The sequence below is a fragment of the Elgaria multicarinata genome, chromosome 12 (genome assembly GCF_023053635.1).
Source record: "Elgaria multicarinata webbii isolate HBS135686 ecotype San Diego chromosome 12, rElgMul1.1.pri, whole genome shotgun sequence".
Lineage (NCBI taxonomy): Eukaryota > Metazoa > Chordata > Lepidosauria > Squamata > Anguidae > Elgaria > Elgaria multicarinata.
The window spans coordinates 19,789,366-19,809,534 of record NC_086182.1 but is presented as its reverse complement, the minus strand read 5'-3'; the positions used below and the strand labels follow the sequence as shown (position 1 = coordinate 19,809,534).

Sequence of the window (20,169 nt, the reverse complement as noted above, 5' to 3'; positions counted from 1 at the left end):
AATGAAAACAAACTTTCAAGAAAATTAAACAAACAAATTAAAACAAAACAAAAAATTCAAGAACAATACTTCTGATTTCTAGCTCAAAAAATGGATTCCACCCAGTTGAAACCATATTAGAAATGCAGAAATTTTGGGTAGAATCCAGTTGAGGCATATTCTATAAACATCCTAATCATAAATGGCCTTATAGAGAGCTACAGTGCAGCCATATTTGAGACAGTTGCTGCACCTCGAAAAAGGAGATTGGAGATCTGGGAAAGGTATAGAAAAAGAGCAGCCAAAATTATCAAGGGAAGGCTGAAGCATTTGGAGCTGTTTAGTGAAGGGCAGAAAAGAGGCTGGTAAAATTATGCCTAGTGTAGAGAAAATAGATGGAAAGGTGGGGGTTTTCCCCCCCTCTCTCTTAAAATACTAGAATTTCGGGCCACATAGTGAAACTGGCAGTAAATTCAGGAGAGACAAAAGGAAGGCATTTGTCACACAGTGCACCATTAATTTTTGTGAACCGCCCAGAGAGCTCCGGCTATTGGGCGGTATAGAAATGTAATAAATAAATAAATAAATAAATAAAATAATGTATAGAATTTGCTATCACAAGATGTGAAGATGGCCACTAGCTTCAATGTCTTGAAAATCAGATTTGTCACATTTACTCCATGGCATGGAATATAGAGAAATCAGATGGTTACAGACACAGTCCAAAAATAAAAGCAGTATCTGCTAAAAGAAGAGATCTAGAAAAGGTGTCCAGTAGCTGAAGTGCATGCCCCCTCCCCACTTTTACAGCTTTATATTCCTTTTGGATGCTGGTACCCACTACTAGACTTTGTGCTCCTTCTGACTGCTGATAGGTCACATTTCTCCTTCTCCATACCAGCAGAATCCCAGAAGAGAAAACCTAACTAAATATGGGAGGCACTTTCTCAGATCTTTCACAGGAACCTTCTCCCAATCCAAACATCCTCTCTGCTATGGAACTGGCACATCCACAACACATGACTGGCTGGCACTTCAGGCACACGCTAGTGCCAGTCGCATACGTCACCCAACCTAGATGTTCACTAGAAAATCAGTTACATCCCACAGCCTCTCCATACGTGTTTAAGCATCCAAAGTGCATGTGTTTTTAGAGCATTTCAGCATAAACGATGTTTAGCAGTGCTCCTGCATGTCAGCGATTAACTCTCCTTGCAAGTATTTCGAACAAGAAATCCTTCAGGCTCTGGATTGTATCAACTGTCAGACGAACACCATCATATTACACTTGCCCGCTTTTTAACAGAGTATTATCATAGCAGCTTAAGCAAAGTATGAACTACACAGCAGAGGGGACTTCAGGAAGAAGATAGGTGGTCAACTTTCAGGGGAAAGAGGACAGAACATTTAACTCACCCACCACCTTCTCAACCTAGCCCTGATCAGGGGACGAAATAGGAGGCCAGATGGATTCCTTGCTTGGAAGAAGCCAGAGACATTTTTATAGGCAGCTGTAAACCTAGAGCCTTATCCAAAAGAGCAATGTTGCTACTGGTGCTGCACAGTATTCAGCTATGGCTGCTAAGGTCTCTGTTATACACCCAGGGCAGGCTTAAGAAGCCAATGCTGTCTTCTTAATGGGTAAGGGCCTATACTGAGCAGACCTTTAAAGTCTCTTACAAATGGGAAATAAAGTGACTTCAAAACAACTTGTTTAATACGACTCTTTGCAAATCCCAGATTTTTACCTCCAGCCCATATGCTCCTGGTCAGAAGTTACACTTTTCAATTACACACAGTTTGAAGTAGAAGAATGAAGGCTATGTGATTTAAAGTTATTTATGACACAGAGTTTACAGCAAGGACTCAACTTTACTGACAATGAAGTAGTTAATATGCTGCCCCCGGCGGTCAGAAGAACTCTGTGCAGCCACCATTAAGAAGTTTAGGTCAAGGGACAGCAGAACATGCTGCTTTCAGGAAATGCCTTGCACACTATGCTTGGATACAAGAACTCTTTGGAAGGAGATTTTTCAAAGACTGTTCAAAATACAATGGGATTAGAATCCGTGTTGGAGGCTAAGAAAGACCAATTTATATTTTTTGCCAGCACTAATTTCTAGGTGAGCATTTTATTTATTTATTTATTTTATTTATTTATCATACTTATACCCCGCTCCTCAGCCAAAAAAGGCTCTCGGAGCGGCTTACACTTAGCAAAAAGACAGTCCCTGTCATCAGGCTTACAATCTAATAAAGACATGACACACAAGGAAAAGGAGTCAAGGAGGGAGGGAGGGAGGAGAGAGAAAGAAAGAAAGAGAGAGAGAGAGAGAGTCCAGCAGGAGCAGGCCCCGATGTTACTTCTGCCTGCTCCTGTCCCCTCGGTCCTTCTTCTTCCCCACAGGGCCAAGATGGCAGTTTGCCCTGTGGGGGGGGGGAGAGTCCAGCAGGAGCAGGCCCCGATGTTACTTCTGCCTAGAAAGCTTACTTTTCAAACCTAGAAAGCCCAAAACCATGCACAAGGGGAACACATTTGAACTACCAACTTCTAAAGCCACAATGCTACACTGACGGGGCCAGAGTTTGTTTTAGAAAGAACTGTGCTAAAGTGTCTCCATTTCAATGAGCTCTAATTTTAAGCAAAGAAGCCATATTTTATTTAAGACAGTGACATGCCGCCCTCTTGCTTGCAGCAAGTGCAGCAGCAGGAGAAATATAAACGTAGGTTCAGCCTATCTTTAAAGCGGAGTTTCACGTCCTCATTTCGGAAGTTAGCCACCCAGATCCCAAAGCAAATAACTGTGAGATGGAAGAACTAACAGATTTGAGCTCTGCAGCCGCATTTAGAATTCTGGCACCTGATTAAAGTTCCCACTTTCGAAAACTGCCCCAGCTGTGATTTTACAATTGTTGTAAAAGCCTTATTATTACTGAGGAAAGTTAGGACATCAGGAACAACTACCACATTAGTCCATGAAGTACAGTGCAGAGATCTACACACCCCATTCTCTGCAAGTTTTTTTCACTGCAAGCCAAATCCAAATTTACTTACCTCCAAGCACGATTCAAGGTGCTGGTTTTAACCTACAGCTTGGGATCACAATACCTGATGAAACGCCTCTCCCGACATGAACCTACCCGTACACTGCGCTCAACATCCAAGGTCCTCCTCTGGGTGCCTACTCCAAGGGAAGCTCGGAAGACAGCAACAAGAGAGAGGGCCTTTCCTGTGGTGGCCCCCAATTGTGGAACAATCTCCCTGACAAGGCTTGCCGGGCGCCGACATTGTGATCTTTTCGGTGGCAGGTCAAGACGTTTCTCTTCTCCCAGGCATTTAGCAATATGTCATTAGCCTGGGTTTGTTTTTGTATGTTTTTGTGGTTTTAAATTGTATGTATTTGTGATTTTAAATTTTTGTATATTGTTTTTAAGTGTTTTTATCCTATGTAAACCGCCCAGAGAACTTCGGCTATGGAAGTAAATGTAATACAAATGTAAATAATAATAACAATAATAATAATAATAATAATAAGAAGAAGAAGAAGAAGAAGAAGAAGAAGAAGAAGAAGAAGAAGTAGAAGCAGCAGCAGCAGCAGCCCATTAGCCATATCGATGGGGCTCTTCGATTACAGAGAAATTAAAAACAGCTGCATTTATAGCTACATGCAACCTCCTGCACAACCCAAATTTGGGAGCACAACAATCTAGAGGCAAAATGCAATCCAAGAGATACTGAACCATGGTTCCTATGCCTGAAGAAAACCAGGAAAGTGTATATTTGAGAACAAAATGAAGGATTTGAATCAGTCATGCCCTCCCATTTTGTTTTTAAACTAAGCAAAACTTAAAAGGAAGCAGAGTGTCCTCACCGATTCCCACAAAACAAGAAACATGAACTACAATATTTATTATTTATTATTTATTTAGAGTATTTTTATCCCGCACCTCAGCCAAAAGGCTCTCGGAGCGGCTTACAATGTATCAATAAAGAAGACAGTCCCTACCCTCAGGCTTACATTCTAAAAAAAGACGTGACACACAAGGAAAAGTGGACGGGGAGGGAAGAGGGAGAAAATAAAAAGAAATTAAGGAGACTGTTTAGGCTGGTGGGAAGGCCCTGCTCCGTCCTCTCATCTCCCAATGGAGGGGCAAACCAACAGCTCCTTCTTCCCCACAAGGTGAAGATGTTAGCCCTGTGGGGGGGGTCAGTCCAACTGAAGCAGGCTCCGATGGTGCCTGCCTGCTCCAGTCTCCCTCGGATACCTTTTATTGAACAAGAGAAACTATGAAAATACTAGAACATGTTCCACATTCTTGGACTCGGGTGATCAGAGAGAAAAATAAATAAATTAGAGTCAGGCTGATCATGGCAAGCTACACCTTGAACTACATCCCTAAGGCTTCTAACCAGAAAATGGCAAAGGTGGGGGTGGGGAGAGAGGAGGAACCAACTAGCATCATGGATTTGTACTACAGTTCCTGGTTTGGACAGCTTTAGGCATGCCACCACTCAGAGGACCTTCCATTTGGAAGAGCCGTTAGAATAAGAATAGTAACATCATTTAAAACTTAGATAATATTTTAGTGTCCTGCTTTTGGAGCAGCTATTGTGGTTTTTTGCCCTATGTCATTTTAGCTTTCTGTGTTGTTTGGTCATAGGATAATGGCCAATATTAGGCTTTTTGTTTTGGTTCTAGTTTGTTTGTTTTATTGGAATTTATTGTTGGGTCATATCTGATTGGATTCTATGGGGTTTTATGTTTCCCAACTGTTGCTTAATTGTACTTGGTCCAGGGAGCTCAGGTTATGGGTTGACAAGTAGCTCTGAGTGTCGGGAGTTCAAGGAAATATGGCAGAGATTAATCCCACCCAGCTTGCATTTAAGAAACTCCACTCTGTGGTTAGCATGACCTGGAATTGTGATTACAGTTTCAGGCTAGGTCTACATATGCAGGACTAGGTGTCCTGTACTCCAGCAGACACACGATTTCAAGATATAGGTGGGTCATATCTCCTGATCAGTTCCACATCTAAAAGAATCCCTGCAAGTAGAAAATTAGTGTATCAGGGAAATGACATGTAGCCCAACCCTTTGTCTCGTGTACTAGTTTTATATTTTCAGGGAATTAACTAAGATCATCGATAACAATACCCTTCATTTGTCAAACTGAGGACATGGAATTGCAGGTCCCAACAACAGGATGGCCTGTGATGTTACTCTGCCCACTCGGCTTTTGCAGTTCTAAGTTTATAGCTCCACTTCTGGGTCACAGAAAGCTTCCAGGCATGCAACATTTTTTTGGAAAGGGAGCAAATGAACCACAAATGGGTCTCACAGGTGTGTTAATTCTGCTATTCCAGTACAACCTAATTTTGCTTGAAATAACAGCTCCTGCCATTCTTCTCTACGATGAAGACGGGAGTAGATGAGCTCTAGTTGTAAGCAATCCCTTGTGGCTATAATTATGAATGTTGCCATTACCCCTAGTTTTCCTTCTGCTGTGCCCTACTTTTCTTAAAAGACCTGACAACTGCATCTCATCTCTTACCTCCAAGAACTTCAAGTGATTCGCTTTTCCAGCACTGGGGCAATGCCGGAGTAGATCCCTAAGAAGAAAACTGGATAGACTGTAAAAAGTCTATCCAGCTAGACCAAACAATCACCATATTTTCTCAGTGGCCAAATCCCAATCCCACTGCTGGCTGCTTGTCAGCTGGGATAGGTGCATTTAAGTGCATTTAATTGCCTATGGAGGAATCTTACTTCTTGCTGAGTGCCAGACATTGATTCACAGGTCATATACTAGCAAAACAGTATAATTAACTCCTACATTTGCACACTCTTCTTCAGATTACTTGTCCCCTTCATTAGGTCAGTTTGCCAATTTTCACCTTCACTGGTTAATTTCACCTCCTTTAAGGCCTATTCAAAGTTACTTGACAGACAGGTCTTCTGACCTGTAAACCATGTCCACGTGCCAAGAGGGCAGGATGTTACAACCCACTTCGAAGAGTGTCCCCCACCTTTTCCCAAAACACTCTTGAAGTTCCCAGAGAACCAGACACTTCAAAGCCGAAGCAAAGGAGTGAACCAGCTACTCCCACGGGAACTGCTTACAGAGATAAGCTTGCAGGGAACATCTGACATTCTCAAAGCATTTTCTAATAAATCTAACCACTAGGTACAAAGCCTATAGCTGACAGTATTTAAGCAGAGGCTGGATGAGCATTTTTGGTGATGCTCTAGCTGCACCCTGGAGTGCAGAGCCTGCACTGAGCTGGGGGCTGGACTAAATTATCTCTTCCAACTCTATGATTCCATCATCCCAAATCAGCATAGCAATCTTATCTGGGGATGATGCCAGCTGCCCAACACATCTGGAGAACACCAGGTTGGTGAAGGACGCAATAGAGAGAATTAATGCGTGCATGTATTCAAACATCAGCCAACGTCCTTCTTAATGCCTTCCTTTCTGAGAGGGGCATGCGCTGAACCCCATTTTTATAAACAGGATTAACAAAGGACTATTTTCTGTAACTAAATACATTGAGGAACCTCCTAGTCACGATTCATCAATCAGGCTGTACGGGAAAGCTTGCATGGTTATGCTTTTGCCATTATCATTTTTCCCCTCTTGCTTTTTGCTTTTACTGCCACATAAACTCAGATTTTCTTAAATCAAGTGTTACTTTCATTTCCCTTCTGCCCTAAATGGTTTGGGTCCAGGTTACCTGCGGGATCGCGTTCTCCCATACAGTCGGCCCCGCACACTCAGGTCCTCTGGGGAGAACTTACTTCAGTCAGCCAAGACTAGGCTGACATCAGTTTCCCAGAGGACCTTTTCTTCTGTCGCCCCTGGATTATGGAACGGCCTGCCGGAAGAGATTCGTAATATTAACTCTCTCTGTGATTTTAAGGCAGCTTTGAAGACTAGCCTTTTCCGGCAGGCCTACTCAAATTAATGTAAAATCAAGAATTTTAAAGATGTGTTGATTCCTGTACTAATGTTGTTCCCCACCTTGATTCAAAGGGAGAGGCAGGTAATAAATAAATAAATAAATAAATAAATAAATAAAAATTGGTTGCCCACTCAGCCCACCCCTGCCATGCCAGGTCATGTTACCAAGTAAGAGGGCTTTCTTCCAAAACACCAGGTATGCCAAGAGAAGAACAAGAAAAGTAAGGGAGTTTGGCCATGTACATAAAAATAAAAATGAAGGAGGAATCGAGAATCAGAGTCAAGCAATGTAAATAGAACTCAGAAGGCAGACTGCTCTGTGGCACATGCAACACTATTTTAAATACTGTGAGGTGAATGTATGCAGAGAAAAATCTATACGTGGGCCAAGTGAGAAGGCAGGCACTCAAAATAAAAAGGAACTGAACTCAGACATGAAGAATGATGAAGAGAACTGCTTGTCAAGGCAGATGGCAATGTCTGGGCACAAAAAGGGGTGCAATTCACAGCCCTTCAGTAACCAGATGGCAACAAAACAAGCAACACTTTCTTCTACCCTGATCTTTCAGAAGTTGGAGACATGACAATCAGATGGCAACAGGTTCTGCAAAGGATCTTTTCCAGATGCAAGCCAAACTAATGGGCTTTGGCAGGATCACTGGGGAAAAGCATATGCCATCCCTTTACATTCAGTAAACTTGGGCATTTCTTACAAAACTGCTTGAGGGCGTGATGTGCTGCATCAAAGTGTAAGACCAGAAGGAGTCAGGAGGAAAGACTGCATCATATCGATTCCATATTAATGAGAGACAGTTGTGCAGCTGGCAAGTTAAGCTTACCTTGTCAGCACAGCAACTGAGGAACGTATCTGCTGCTTGAGATTGATCGTGATCAAACTGAGATTTCTCTTTCGGCCTTGCCAACTTCAAGAGGAAGGACACAGGTGGGTGCAAAAGGTTTTTAAATTTAGGAAGCTTCCAAGTTAGACCAGTTGGTCTATACACTGACTGGCACCAGCTCTCTGGGGATTTAGACGTATCTGGAAATGCCAGGGATTGAACCTAGGACCTTTCGCATGCAAGGCATATGTCCTACCGCTGAACTACAGCTTTCTCCCAAAATTCATAAGAGAGTCAAGTGATCTAGCACACACATTTACCTCTATTCCAAGAGTGCTATATTACACAAAAATATAAAAAGCCCTTCTCTTTTCAAAGTGGTATGGATCCTCACGAAGATTAGAAGAATGCCCATTCTGCAGGGGGAGTGTACCATTAGCAGAACCCGAAAGCTTTCAAACAGTAGCTCCTGCATTATATCCATACATTTGATTCCGTCTAGAAAGACAGGCATTCTATCACAATAATTACTGCAAAACAGCAATTCTACAGCATTTATGAGAAAAGATTTAGGCTGCAATCCTATACCCACTTATCTCCAATAAACTCAGTAGGACTTCTCTCAGAGTAGGCATGAATAGGATTGCACTCCAGTTATTCAGTTTTCAATGGACACATGTTCCAACTGGGCTAAAACATGCATTGATAAGATTAGAAAGTGCAAAGAAGGAATTTTGGTTAATGCTCCTAAAACAGGAGAGATTTAGATAGATGCAGGATTTCTTCTGAACTCTAAATGTATACTTCCTGATAACCTTCAGCCCATATGACCTACCTCTACACATATACATAAATCCAGGGTCTTCCTCTAAACTACGGCACCCCCAAAATACATTTCATTAAATATTTCCCTTCCTATCTCAAATTTCAGCACTTCCCCTGAAACTAGGGAAGTGGGTGGAGAAGCAAGGATACCGAGTGTATCCAAAAAGAACATGCATTTGTACAAAATGAGCTGCAGAAATATAAACACACCCTAGCTATGTACCACATAAAGACAAACATTCATATCATTAATAAAGTTTACAAGATGGCAGGTTACCCAGAAGTTGAAACATGCCTCTAATGAGACTTGAAAAAAGAAGTAGGCTAAATGACCTACAGCGAAATTAGCTAAGTGAACAAGTTTTGTTGTCTTCAGCTAAAAAGATATAGAAATATAATTACATAATTTCAATTTGCATCCATTTGTTGCTAGAAATTTACATTATTCATAGCATCTTGTCAGTCAGGCTCTCAACACTGAATTTTGTCTGGAAGGAAGCCTCAGACACTTCACAGATTCTTCAATATGTATTGGTTCGGTTATTCATTCAGTGGATTGCCAGCACCACCTAATGGCAAATATAGACAAACTACAGCAATTCTGATAGAGCTCCAATACAGGCCATCTCTGCACACAATACTCAAAAATCCTGAGCATACGTGTTTTGGCAAAAGACACCCGCAGATTAGATAAACAAGATGAAGACCTAAATGTCCCAAAGCCCTTATATTTAGTGAATCAATTACTATTAGTGTATAGATCAATAGTGTATAGTCCCCCTATTGAATGCATACATTTGCAAAAGATAGAATCCCTTGGGATATTTTTCCCTCTAAAATAAGAAGACTGGATCAGCCAGTCAATGGGAGACCAAAAGGGTAAAATTGTTGACAGCACCACCTAGCTTGCCAAAGGAACAGCCAACAAAGCTTGCTTCACACATATATTCTCAGTAATTTCTGCAATAAGCCTGTAAAATAGGTTAGTATTACCACCCCAAAATTTGAAATGGAATAGTGGTTTGTGTAAGGCAAGGAAAATGGAGCCCAGCTAATAGCTCACACTCTTCACAACTATGCTAAACACAGCTTGCCTTCAAGAGTTAAAATGCCCCATCCTCTCTTTTCATAAGATTACAAAAATAGTGGTCCTATGTGATCTTTCCCCATAAAGGATGCTATACTCCTTCCAACAAAAGGAGTTCCTTCTTTGCACCTCCACAAGTGATTGCAAGATCATCTTGTTCCTAGGTTTGCAAGACATCTCAATAGCGATCACATCACTTTTAGACAGCCCTAGCAAGGAGTTGTCTTAGCTGCTAGCTTTAAAGGAATTTACAGTGGCTAGCTTTCAGCAAGCTGACTTTTCAAACAGCCAACTGGTACAATGGACTTTTCATATATCAGCGCTCTAAAGAGACCTCCTACAGCAGCCCTTCAGTAAAGCTTCACATACGTATAGCTACTAAACGAATACTTGCTACCTTTTCTATAATGGTCTGAGGACATACCTTCCAGTGGCAAAAGCAAGAAGTAGATTACTAGATAACAGAATGACAGTTCTGAACTCAGATCCAAAAAGGTTTCCTCATTACTCTGTAGTTTTGTGGTCACTTCTGTTTGTCAGCATTCCTGTTCTAGGAAGATAGGAAGCTACCTTATTCCAAGTCAGACCACTTGTCCATCTAACTAAGTATTCTCTATGCTGATTGATAGGGGCATTCCTGAGTTTCAGGCAGGGCCCTGCCCAGAGGTGCCAGGGATTGAACCTGGGAACTTCTGAATACAAGACATGTGCTCTGTCACTGATCTATGGCCCTTTGGCCAGTTTTCCTATTACCAATAGTCCAACAAAAAGGAATCTCCCTAAGTGAGTGCAGTACAAAGACAAACCCATAGATTTATACAGAAATCAATAAAAATCCAATGTATTTTAAGCCAAGTAGGCCTTCAGCAAGAAGTTGTACATATCTAGAAGGTAAATTCTTCAATCAAGTGAGTAAAAAAATAAGTGCACTCCATTTACCACCAGAGCAACGAGCACAGTATTTCTATCAAGAAAACAAGCAGGTGAGATTGGGTGCTTTTGTTGTAACCCTTAATGTTCAAGGGAGCCAGTAGGCCACTACACAGGGAAATGTGAATATATTTACCATCCCAAGCTGGGTCTCATTACACTTTTCCTTCCCAAGTGCGTAGACTACGAACAAAGAACTTACATGGTAACACAAAGGCTTTTTCAATTATCTGCACTTCAGAAGATGAGCTCATCACCCAGGGTAGCTGTTATGAACTAAGAAATGAGCCCTGCAACAAAACGTTGCAGCGTGGAGTACTCCTGTCCCGTGTTCTGGTCTTCAGTTGTGCCCTTTTTTCAGCATACTCTCTTCCAGCCTTCTCCAACCTGGTTCACTTTGGATGTGTTGGATTACAATTCCCATCATTCCCAACCAGCACCAGGTTGGGGAAGGCTGCTCTATTCCACGTCCTATCAACCCCGATTTTCTGTCTCCCTTCCCTCCCCCACCTCCCCCAATGAGCCATCATATTGTGGCTAGTTCTCATCAGGCGCTTTTGGAGTAGGGGAATTGCCCCCTTAGTTGTTTTTTTCTTTGTACATCTACAAACTTTGAGGCTTCCCTGAGCTGTGTGTGGATGGTGGCATTTTGGCTACATAAGGATCCACACTCAAATGAGTTCACTATTAGAGTATAAGACACTCGGACAGCACATGAAATAGTCACAAGCCATGCTGAGCTTACACGGAAAGCCAGATGGTGTTGCCCATTCCAAAGCCAAGTTACTGAATACTCTGAAGGAATGGCAATTTAATTTCTTCTACCTTGCCGTGGGCAACTTGTGGCTCTCCACATGTTTTGGCCTACAACTTCCATCAGACTTAGCATAGCATGGTCATGGCTGGTGGGATTTGTAGGCGAAATTATACAGAGGGCCAGAGTTAGATATAAAGAGGGTTGCATTATGTATCTTATGGGTTATTTCTCACAATATAACTTGTGACAAAATAGTACCGTTCACTGTCAGATTGCAGGGATGAATAAGAGGCCCAAAGCTTGTCTAGGCATTCCCCTATACTGCTATAGAAAGACTCCAGCAGGTCCCAGAATCTTTCTAAAAGAATGGCACACCAACAGTCCCTTCCAAAATTTAACATGTAATTCACAGCATTCAGTTATTCAGTCTCAGATTAAAGTTCACACAGATTCAACCTATTGCCGCCACCATTTCATATGGCTTGATTTCACCAATAAGTGCAGGAGAAAACATGGTGCACAAGTTGCCTTTTGTGTGGGGTGGTATAAGAATGAATGGATGATTGCAAATGTGTTAATTTCAGTTAAAATTCTAATAGCAAAAAATTAGGGAAAAACAAGTAGAGAATGGGAAAATGGATAAGATCTTCTCTACCTATAAAATTGAAAGTGTGTGTGTGGCTCTGTATGTCCAGAAATGTTAACCAACTTTCAGATGAGTTAGAAATTTGGCATGCTGATAGGTCTTTGTGTACAATGCACCAGAAAAATCTTAAAACCTGAATTTTTAAGGATTAACTATTTTAAATTTTTAAAAAACAATCCTGATGCATCGAACTCTCATCATGCCTACAACTCCCAGCAACTGTTGAGGAAGTGCCTCTCAGAGGACAGGGCCACCTGCGGTCCACCAAAGGCATGCTGGGAGGTGTAGTTGTTTCAGAGATCTTGGGGGATCACATGTGGCCACGTGGGCAATTGCCCAAGATCTCTGAAATGACCACACTTCCCAGCATGCCTTGCCCAGAGCTGCGCGTGTCCACTGAGAGCCTCTTCCCTTCACTCCTTGATGATGCTACTGCTTGAGAGAGCGGCGAGAAGCAGTATCAGCAATGAGCAGAGGGAAGCAGATTAATGTTATTCATGGACCTGAGCAATTCTGGGAATAACTGCTAGTATATTATAAATAAATATGGGAGGGTCAGATCACAAAAAAAAGATTCTTTAGATCAACGAGGCAAATTTATTCAGTACCGGAGACAAAAGAATAACTGCTGGATTATAGGGAAAGCGGTGCTAAAAGCTGTACAACAGCTGAATAATAATTAAGTATATGTTGGATTGAGAAAGCACTTTAGAATCTTACCTGTCCTGCTTCTCTGAATCCATTGGTATAAGTCAGATTCCTGATTTTTTACATTTTACAACCTCATTCTGGTGCATAAAGCAAGCCCTACTTCCTTCCAGGCAAAGTTGTTAGTTTAAGCACCAGCACCGCCACCAGCCTGCAGCCTTGAGACACAACTACACCCAGGCTAGAGAGTCAACACGTGTTGTGAATATAATCAGAAGGCTGCTGAATTCACTGGAGCAGCATGACTGCCCTTTTCGGACATATGCGTATCCCTAGCGGTCCTTCCTTTTTAGCACGTTTACAGACTAACCATACTATACCTTGAACCTTGCTGCTTCATTCACCTTAGGCAAAACATTCAATAACGCCAGAACACCGTAATAACAACTCACCTGGGCAGTTCTGCTGGCTGAGTTTCTAGAGGTGTGGCAACGGCCCCCGGTGGCTCCACTGCTGCATTAATGGCTTGTGTTTCTACTTTCTCCTCTGCCGTTGTGGGCTCCAGTGATTCTGAAGCCTTTGCACCATCTAATGCAGAGTCATGCTCTACTGTTTTGACCTCAACTTCCTCAGCTACAGCAGGCACCTTCTTCCTTTCTCCAGCAGCTGCAAAGTCCTCCTCTCTTTTCTTTAGCTTTTCCTCAAGTTCTTGCTGTCTTCTGTCATCATCTTGACGGGCCAGATGTTCAAAGTTTTTGAATGCCTGAAAATGATACAGCAATCAGGCAACAATCCAACCATTAACCTATAGATAATCATAAGAACTGGCAAATAGGACATCCATTTCAGGGAGATGACAGCATTGCTCCTCTTACCAGACAGCTTCACCAAGGACCTTCAAAGCCAAAGCTGTTTACATTACAAACGAAACAAATGTTCAAGCTTTTAAAGTAGCATCTGCACATGGTACCAATATCTTTGGAGGGTGGGAAACCTCACCGGAGAGATAAATTAAAAACAACCCAGACTGAACTGAACAGAAGCTCCTAGTGAAATGCTGCAGGATTTCCAGAAAAGGACCATAATACAAACTAACATTTAAGGAGTCTTGGAGGGTGGGCTACTTGTGGCCCTCCAGATGTTTTGGCCTACAACTCCCATGATCCCTCATCATTTGCTATGCTGGCTGGGGCTGATGGAAGTTATGGCCCTCCAGATGTTTTGGCCTACAAGTTGTCTATCTTGGTTTAATGTTTGCTGTAAATAATACAACTACCCCTCCAAAATAAAAATAAGTAATAGACACTTATAACTTAGCCTTCTCCAACCTGGCCTCCAGATGTGCTAGACTACAACTCCCATCACCCCACCACAGTTTTGGATGATAGGGTTGTAGTCCGAAACATATGGAGATCACCAGGTTGGGGAAAGCTGCCATACTATGCTTGAGAAAGAGGAGGGGCAAAGTCCATTACATAAAATTGCCCCTGCTTGTATGGAAAGTAAATGCAGATATTAAGAAGTTAATGAGGGCTAGTTATAGACCAACAGGGATAAGGGTGAGGCAGAATAAATCAGCAACACTCCACCTGTAGCAAGCCTGCCTTCTCCTCTAATTGCCATGTGTTCACTTCCATCGCCCAGCCAAACAAGACCTTTACCTAAAACATCTCCACCCTTCTCATAACCACACACATGCAGGGTCAGCTATTTCAGAAGCATACTTGGATCTAAATATTGATTCTATTCATGTTGCTGATGCCCAGTTTTAATAAAGCAGCTGACAAAAATGATTTAGTCACCATTCTAGAGCAGCCAACTGTTCTAAAAATAGACTGAAGAGACATAGAAGCCAGGCTCCAGAATATATCAATTTAAAGGCCAGACTTCTGTCTAAAACTGTGTAATCAAAGGCATATAAAAAGGTACATGGATTAAGGTGTGGGCACAAACCAAAGTTTGATCCAATATCAAACAGGAAACTGCAGTGCCCAGTGAAAAACCCAGAGCCTGCTGCAATTTCTCCAGGTTAAACACAAGGGAAGTTGAGATTTTGTGCAGCACAACAATCCTAGAATACAGCTGTAGGGCAAGATCAATAAGATACAAGGGAGAGTCAATGCAGGAAGACACATATAGAGAATTCAAGAATTCTGTGCCCATCCCTTCCACTGTTCACCAATAAGGGCCCCTTTTCCTCCCTTTCAAAAATAAAGCCCTCTTTGTGTGCCACTTTTCTATTTAGGATTAGGTACATGAGAAAATTTGATTTCATTATGCATTTCCCAAAAATGTAAAAGAGCTCTGAATACTACTTTTAAATCGAATGATTAAAAATAAGTTGTTCTGTGTTAAATAAATAAATATCAGACCTGGCTTTAAAAAATGAAGTACTCAAATAAATGCATGTATTGTCATAATCTTAACTCAAACACTTGTCCAGTATTTGAAATGTTAATAATGGACTTTAAGAAAGGCTCATTTCACAGAAGGATTGATTTTTTTAAAAAATGCTACAGATAACCTGAATTCAAACCCCGTTATATATGCAGCTCCCTAGAGGTCACAAAGGAGACTGAATCTTAAAAGTTTCAGTTGGTGCAGTTTAAGGCTATCCAATCTTGTGAGTAAACCTCATGAAACACAGTGAGACTTAGTTCAGGGTAAACATGCATAGGATTGCACTGTTTGGAGGTGGAGCCACAATATAATCCTATTTTATTTTATATAAACCACGTTGGTGAGCCCTCTGGATCTAAAGACTGGATAGAAATAAAATAGAGACACATATCATCCTTCTCCAGCCTGGTGCCTTCTAGATGTTGAGGACCAACCCCCATCAAGCCCAGCCAGCATAGCCAAAGGAAATGTTTGTTTTGTGATAGTCTGATGATTATACACAAATTAACGAATTTGATCTTAAGGGCACCAGAACGGTGAAAAGCTGTACATACGCACTGGATAATGGATTATTAGATTGTAAGCCTATGCGGCAGGGTCTTGCTATTTACTGTGTAATCTGTACAGCACCATGTACATTGATGGTGCTATATAAATAAATAAATTAATAATAATAATAATGGGAGCCCACAAGAGTTTATGTCATACCTAATCTGAGGGTGTGTGTGTTTTCTCCGACACATAAAGACTATTCCCTATAAAAACTGTCACAGTTTTCTGTTACAGACTAACACAACTACTCCTTTAGAGTGTGATGTAGTGGGTCAGTGTTGGTCAAGGGCAGGGGAAACCTGGGCTCAAAGCCGTGAAGTTCATTGGGGTGACCCTGGGCCACCCATCAGTCATACTCGCTCTGCCAAACCGACATCACAGGGTTGTTGTGAGAACTAAAACGGAGAGGAGAGAACCGCGGAAGCCAGGCTGCGTTCCTGAGAGGAATAAAAAGCGTGATAAATAAATACTGGCGTAGGGTGAGACGGCCGGGCAAGGGCCCAGGAGGGTGTCCCTCGGGTAACGGGGAGAGGAGAGGGGTCCAGCCCAGACTCACCCTGAGGGCCATGGTCTTCGCCACGCCTGGAGGGAAGCCGAGCCGGTCCGCCGGCTGCAGCAGAAGACGGTAGAAGTCGGTCTTGCGGTAGAGGAAGCCGAAGAGGATGTTCAAAAACTCCTGGACGTTGCCCACATGCTGCAAGATGCCCAACAACGCCTGGTCGTACATGTCCGTCATCGCGGCGGCGCGCTCCATGAAGCCGGACCGGGGAGGCCACCAGGCCTAGTCACGCCCCGAGGAAGGGTGTGTATGAGGGGGGACACACACGAGCTGAGAGGCCGGTAACGAGGCGAGGCCCGCCAAAGGGTAGCTACCGACTGCCGTCCCCGCACTCTGCCCACCTAAGCAACGAGCCTCGGGAAGCGAGAGTCGCCCGCTGTCACGGCAACCCTAACTCTGTGGACAACCCGGTCACGTGGCCCGGAGCCTGCTTCCTGTCCGCTGAGAAATGCATTCCCCCCCTCTCCGAGCAGCTTCCGGTTTGAGACTCGGAGGGTTCCCCCCCTTACGAAGTAATAGTAGGGTGACCCTATGAAAAGGCGGACAGGGCTCCTGTATCTTTAACAGTTGTATTGAAAAGGGAATTTCAGCAGGTGTCATTTGTATATATGGAGAACCTGGTGAAATTCCCTGTTCATCACAACAGTTAAAGTTGCAGGTGCCCTGCCCTCTTTTAAATCTGGTCACAGTATAGCTGCAGTACAGCTCCTGCAGCTTTAACTGTTGTCATGAAGAGAAGATTTCACCAGGTTCTCCATATATACAAATTACACCTGCTGAAATTTCCTTTTCTATGCAACTGTTAAAGATACAGGAGCCCTGTCCTCCTTTTCATATGGTCACCCTAAAGTAATATTAACAGGGTGCTGGAGTGTCGCTGTTTGTAGAGAAATTGGATTGCAGCGGTTAGAGTTCCCTCCGACTTCGGAGCAAGTGGTGGAAGCGAAGATCTATTTATTTATTAATTAACCTATTAGGTTGCAGTATTTATTTATTTATTTATTACATTACGTTTCTATACCGCCCAATAGCCGGAGCTCTCTGGGCGGTTCACAAAAATTAAGACATTCAAAGTATAAAACAACAGTATAAAACCATAATATAAAATACAATATAAAAGCTCAACCAGATCAAAACAGCAGCAATACAAAATTACAAATTTAAAACACCGAGTTAAAATTTATTTATAGACTGTTAAAATGCTGGGAGAATAAGAAGGTCTTCACCTGGCGTCTAAAAGCATATAGTGTAGGTGCCAAGCGGACCTCCTTAGGGAGCTCATTCCACAGCCGGGGTGCCACAGCAGAGAAGGCCCTCCTCCTGTCACGTCTATGGATCTTAGGCTGTGTCTTATTAACCAAAACCTTTTGTGTTGTGCCGGTTGGTCACCGTGATGTCTCTTGTAGAAAGGATTGTCTAGTGCTTCTTTTAAACAAATGTTTTGGCAAGATCCAGTCATTGCTTCCTTTTGGGAGGAGGTTCTCATACAGAGAATTTTTTTTAATAGTCCGCATAAATGGATTCTCTGCGCTCTTTTGTCAGTGAAAAGACTGATATTGTGGCAGTAGAAGGATAAATGGACTGAGAAGCTTCCAACACTTCCAGTATTTGAATGGGTGACCTATATGAGTGACCCTTTGAATGGATTCCTATTTGGATATCTGGTCTGCTTTCTGTATTATGTATGTAGATTTTCTTTTCTTTTTCTTCTCTTATTTTCTTTTCCTTTTGTTGAAATTTCACAATGAGACTCTTCCTTGTGGATTGGTGGTCTCTTAAACATTGATCCAACTGTTGTGGGGTCCATCACAGTACAGCTTATGGATTTTGCCATCCTCCAATTCCCCAAACTTTTTCTCTGGCCACACTGCAGCGCACTGCAAATGTTCTCTGGCCACATGGCTTCACCACTGCTGGAAACGACTCCAGGTGTGAAAGTTCCTGTAGTCCCATCCTCCTGCATGGCTGAGGACAAGGGAAGCTGCAGCGGGGTCGTCCCCAGAATCCGACGATGGGAGAACAACAGTCTCGGGCCGAGCAGAAAAAGATGGGAAGGGGTGCTGAGGACTCCCGCTGACATCTGGTTACCTGTGACCTATCTGAACCGGAGTCCTTCTCGGGGTACTGCGGAGCCTGAGAACCAGGGGAGGCCTAATTGAAGGAAACATCCTTTGCAGCCAAAGAAAAACTGCTGGCCATTGTGTCACTGGCTGGCTACCTTGTACACTCAGGGCTTCAACAGGTGACTCCGTTTCATGATGCGGAGCTGACACATGCAGGAACCAGGACTATGCATATCATCGAAAGGGTCTACAGTCAGGGTAGGGACAGAGGCCTGCGGAGTTTGCTGTGGAAATGTGTCAGGAGCCGTGCCAAGAAGGACCGCTGCCCCGGAACACCTGCCGCAGAAGATCTGGGGAGTGGGAGCTTCAAACTCTCAGCCCAACTGAAGAATGAAGGGATCCTGTCACCTCTGCTGTGGAGTTCCAGCTGTATGTCTGTCCCCACTTGACCACATGCAGCGAATCCAGGCCCTGGCCCATGGCTGCTGCTCTGGTGGGTGTCTCCCTCCTATTCAAGGCCAGAAGGCACCAAGTGCTAGAGAGATGATGGGGAACAAAGCAGTGTTGGTGACATCACCTGCACCGGAGTCCAAGATCCAGGCCTGCAAGGAGAGAGGGGGGAGGATGGATTGATCCTGAAAACTGGCAGTAAAACTGCTCCATTGGGAGAGTAGAACCAGGGGCAAATGGAGCAATGTTCTTGGTTGGTGAAAAAAGCAACAAAGATCTTAGGTTCATATCTGGTAGATGGACCCTTGGCCTGATCCAGCATAGCTCTTCTGATGTTCCGATCCAGCATTAGAGGCACAAAGCCGATGTACAGCAGTTGCTGTGGAACATGGGTGGGAGGGTGCTGTTGGACCGTGTCCTGCTTGTGGATTCCTGGTCGACAGCTGGTTGGCCTCGGCCTGCTCCAGCAGGGCTCTTCTGATGTTCTTATGTTCTTAAGACCCCTTAAGAACATAAGGGCTTAGCTCAAAGCATGCACAGGTCTCCCTAGTGCCAGGGTTGATGATGGAGTTTTAAGATGGGCAGCTTGAGGCCTTTGAGAAATCCCAGGGCACCTTGAGCTCACTGTGGCCTTCTCTGTTGAGGTGAGATGTCTTGAAATGGTAGGGGTTTTCTTGACAGACAGATAGAGCAAGGAATTGGAGGCAGGAAAGACATGCAGACGGGCCGGTGGTGGTCTTGTTGTCTGTTGTGCCTTTTGCTTCCCAGGCTTCCGCCATGTGTTCCAGGCCCCTTGTTGATGGCCCTCATTCTGGGTCCTTGGCACAGGGAGGCGCTTTCAAGGAATCCTCCTTGACCAGGAAGAAACTTGACGGTTCCTTTCTGTTGCCCAGATCATCTACAATGAGGTGTCCTGAAATTGCAGGAGAACTCTTGACAGGTGGGAGCCCTAAGGGAAATGCCTTGGGAATGTGAGGATGGATTGGTGAGTTGCTGTCCCTCAACTTTCTTGAAAGGAGACGCCTGGAGTGGCAGAATTTCAGCACTCTTCTGTGTTGCCTATGTAACTCCCTGGACCACTTCTGTAGAATCAAAAGTGGTAGGTTTTTTAAAGAGACAGAGCGCCAACAAAAAAGGCAGCAGTCCCCAGCAGTCCCAGTCTTCAACTGGTTTCTCAAGTGCCCAGCTCAGCCCCCCAAAAATTCACTGGGAACTGCACAGCACAGCTCACAATGGCATGTGCCATTTCACAGAGAAAGATACATCACAAAGAGGACTCCCCACCACTGGTTTGCCTCTGGTGGGTTATCCTACATTTCCTCCCGCCCTCAAAATGAGGGTGATTTAGACCAATGCCAAATCCATCACCTCTCAGACAATATTCTTGGTTGGTGAAAAAAGCAACAAAGAGCTTAGGTACATATCTGGTAGATGGACCGTTGGTCTGATCCAGCATGGCTCTTCTGATGTTC

At 43.4% G+C, this 20,169-nt stretch overlaps 1 protein-coding gene across 1 annotated transcript in view; it reads right to left on the bottom strand.

Moving 5' to 3' along the window:
• Positions 1-16,546, bottom strand: part of NUDCD3 (NudC domain containing 3) — a 61,132-nt gene extending 44,586 nt beyond the window's left edge. The window contains exons 1-2 of the mRNA XM_063139586.1: positions 16,182-16,546; positions 13,126-13,436 (exon numbers count right to left, since the gene is read on the bottom strand). Of these exons, the coding sequence (XP_062995656.1) occupies positions 13,126-13,436; positions 16,182-16,379 (509 nt within the window). The 5' untranslated portion in view covers positions 16,380-16,546. The remainder of the gene's footprint in view (positions 1-13,125; positions 13,437-16,181) is intronic.
• Between the last annotated feature and the right edge of the window lie 3,623 nt (positions 16,547-20,169).